Below are 2,953 nucleotides of genomic sequence, written 5' to 3'. Positions count from 1 at the left end.
TTTTTTGGGGGGGGGGGGTGGCAGGGAGGTATATATTAACAAACAAACTAACCTCATGCACATACCAATCTCAACTTTCCCTGCTCAACTTTGTAGTGCGTCTATCCAACTACTAGATATGTACAACACCAAGGCTGCGTTTGGGACAGGACAGAACAAAACTCACTGTCCAACGTTTGGTGTGACATGGGACAGGGCAAAAACTATCCACGTTAGGCGTGACATTTGACATGGACAACAGACAAAGTGGGACAGGGTGGGACAAAAAAGATTGTTTTTTATTTCACCAAGATAGGTGGAACAGGGTGGGACAAAAAAGATTCTTTTTTATTCGACCAAAATAGGTGGAACAAGATGGGACAAGGATAGGACAGAAACTAAAAAATTACTAGTGTACGATCATTTGATATAATCCTAATATGGAATTTGTTTTAATGGTTACCGCCGCCCATCGCTGTCACCACCACCTTCCACCTCCTCCTCCTCCTCCTAAACTACAACAACCTCCTCCACCACCTCCACAACCACTGTCACCTACCGGCCACCATCATCCATTGCTGCAACTACCGCCGTCAACTACCTCCACTATAACCACCACCACCACCACCTCTACTTCCACCACATCGGCCACAACTACCTCCACCACTGCCAGCAACCACCACTGTCCACCATCTTCACATCATCCACAGTCACTGTCATCCACCTGCCACTAGAGTCTCTACCTCTACCACCATTGTTGCTGCAACGACCTCCACTGTGCCTTCGCTAATTCACAAGAATCTTCCAAACCGGATAAAACATAGTTTTTTCTTTGTACAAGCCGGTTTTTGTTTGAACTACCCTCAATTATATCAAATTCGTCATCAAATTTGGTTCTATTATATATGTATATGAAAATTATGTAAAAAATGTTTATGCATTAGATTATTTATATATTTACTTGAGGTGTGTCATTTTTAACTATTATATGATAATATATATATATATATATATATATATATATATAAATATAAATTACCAAACAAATTTTAGGGGCAACTTGTCTAGTCTTGTCCTATCCGGTCCTAGTCATACCAAACAGACACACAACTTGTCCAGTCCAGTCCTACCCTCTTGTCCTATCTTGTCCGGCTACCAAACGCTACCCAAGTACACTCAATAACGACAAAATAGTGGAATCTTGCAAACCGTAGTCGATAGTATGAATATTTGTAATTGCTAATAGGAAAGTAATTTTGGAATCAAGTTTTGCTGAAATGAAATGTTGCATTTATTTGCTATCCCGAAAAGAAATGTTGCATTTATTTTTGAGATGGAAAGGATATGTATCTAGTTTCTGACTACCAGATATTTGTCTATCCTAACAGTGATGAAGAAGATTCCACATCCGCATCAATGCCTCGTACAACAAGGGTACGCGCACAACCCAGCTTATCCAATGGATCTGCTGCAAGCTTATCATCACCAAGGTTACTTCTTTTATTACGCAGTCCATCTATTCCTAATTCCATTGTTGTCTTACTCTCCTTGTTTCATATTCCATCTGCATTTTTTTGTGATAGTTTGATACAAATGTTTTTTGCTCAAATGCAACTGCGCCAGTTCATTTTCTTCAAACTTGCAGTGGAGTGTTATCTTGAGATAATCTGTATGTCCTCACCTCCAATTTATTCAGATAATATATGCTCGACGAGCATGGTAAATTTGTTTTGTGGTAGATATTTTAATGTAAATAATTTCTTTTAATGATCCAATTAATATGAAACTTGCCAAGGAAAGTGGAACAATTTTTTGGGGTTCAAGTATTCTCTCAGTCTCATGAACATTGATGACCCTATCCTTTTCTTGATATATCATGAGAATTATGGCACTCTTTAGAAAGATACCAAGTTAAAAGTGCTTATTTGCTAATTATCATTATCGATACATTGACTTTATTGATTTAGATCCAGAAGAAGATTTATTTATTTGTGTTTATTGAAGGTATTCTATGATTGCTTATTAGAAAAAAACTTTTGTAGCACTAAGTGATGGTAAGATTCTTGACTTACACTCTGTTGATCACTCTTTTTCTAGTCCTAGGCCTGGTGGACTTGTTGACTATGAAGATGATGATGACGATGATGAAGACTACAAACCACCGCCAAGGAACAAGTCCGACAAATCTGAAGACGATGAAGGAATTCTAGAATTCAGATTGAAAAGAAAACTTTCCGCTTCCAAACAAGAACCCGATTTGGTAAAGAAACAGAGATTGGGAGGGAAAAACCCCAAGTCCAAAGAAAGTGTGTTTGCTACATTGTGCTCAACTCTAAGTCAAGCTGTATTACCTTCAAAGAAAACACCAAATGCCACAAATTCCCCTAATTCTCAAGAAATGGACAAGGTACCTGATGAAAAGAGTCACGAAGATAAGGGTGATACTAATCTAAACGAGGAAAGCGAAGCAGATAAAGGTGGCACAGCAGTTGCTATAAATGGATCTTGAGTTATTGAGGCTTTTCCTGTCAAATCTGTTTTGTTTCACTTCAGCCTTATGCTTCCGTGGATGCAATTTTCTTGAAAAAAGAGACCCGAATGGCAGATAAAAAAAGTGAAACATTTCTTAGCAATATTCCCAGTAGTGGTGGGAGAGGATACTGTACAGTACCATTGCAAAGGCGGTGGCGGTGGTGGGGGGCGCTGCTTCCATACTTTCCAGTCAGGTAATAAGGTGTTGATGCTATTATTATCTCATTGTATAACGTTATACTTGTGTTGTTGCAATTTTGCTTAGCTTTCGATCAACTTAATGCTCCTCCTCATTGAAGTGGGTTAGTTTTTAGCAACGAATGTTAATGTGATAGGATTGGGGTTATATGTGCAAATTTTCCTGTGAAAGGTTTGCTGGATGTAGTTGTTATCTATATGTTGTACATTACTATTTTGATGGAAGATCAAAACAGCTTTCCCT

At 38.4% G+C, this 2,953-nt stretch overlaps 1 protein-coding gene across 1 annotated transcript; it reads left to right on the top strand.

Moving 5' to 3' along the window:
• Positions 1-1,090: 1,090 nt before the first annotated feature.
• Positions 1,091-2,953, top strand: LOC112504607. Its single transcript, XM_025108553.1, has 2 exons — positions 1,091-1,469; positions 2,077-2,953. Exons 1-2 carry the CDS (start codon positions 1,324-1,326, stop codon positions 2,486-2,488), a joined length of 558 nt encoding a protein of 185 aa, XP_024964321.1. The 5' UTR covers positions 1,091-1,323; the 3' UTR covers positions 2,489-2,953.

Source organism: Cynara cardunculus, unplaced genomic scaffold (genome assembly GCF_001531365.2).
Source record: "Cynara cardunculus var. scolymus isolate 2C unplaced genomic scaffold, CcrdV1 Un_Scaffold_6181, whole genome shotgun sequence".
NCBI lineage: Eukaryota > Viridiplantae > Streptophyta > Magnoliopsida > Asterales > Asteraceae > Cynara > Cynara cardunculus.
Note: the sequence above shows the minus strand (reverse complement) of the source record. Positions and strands in the feature narration are given on the sequence as shown.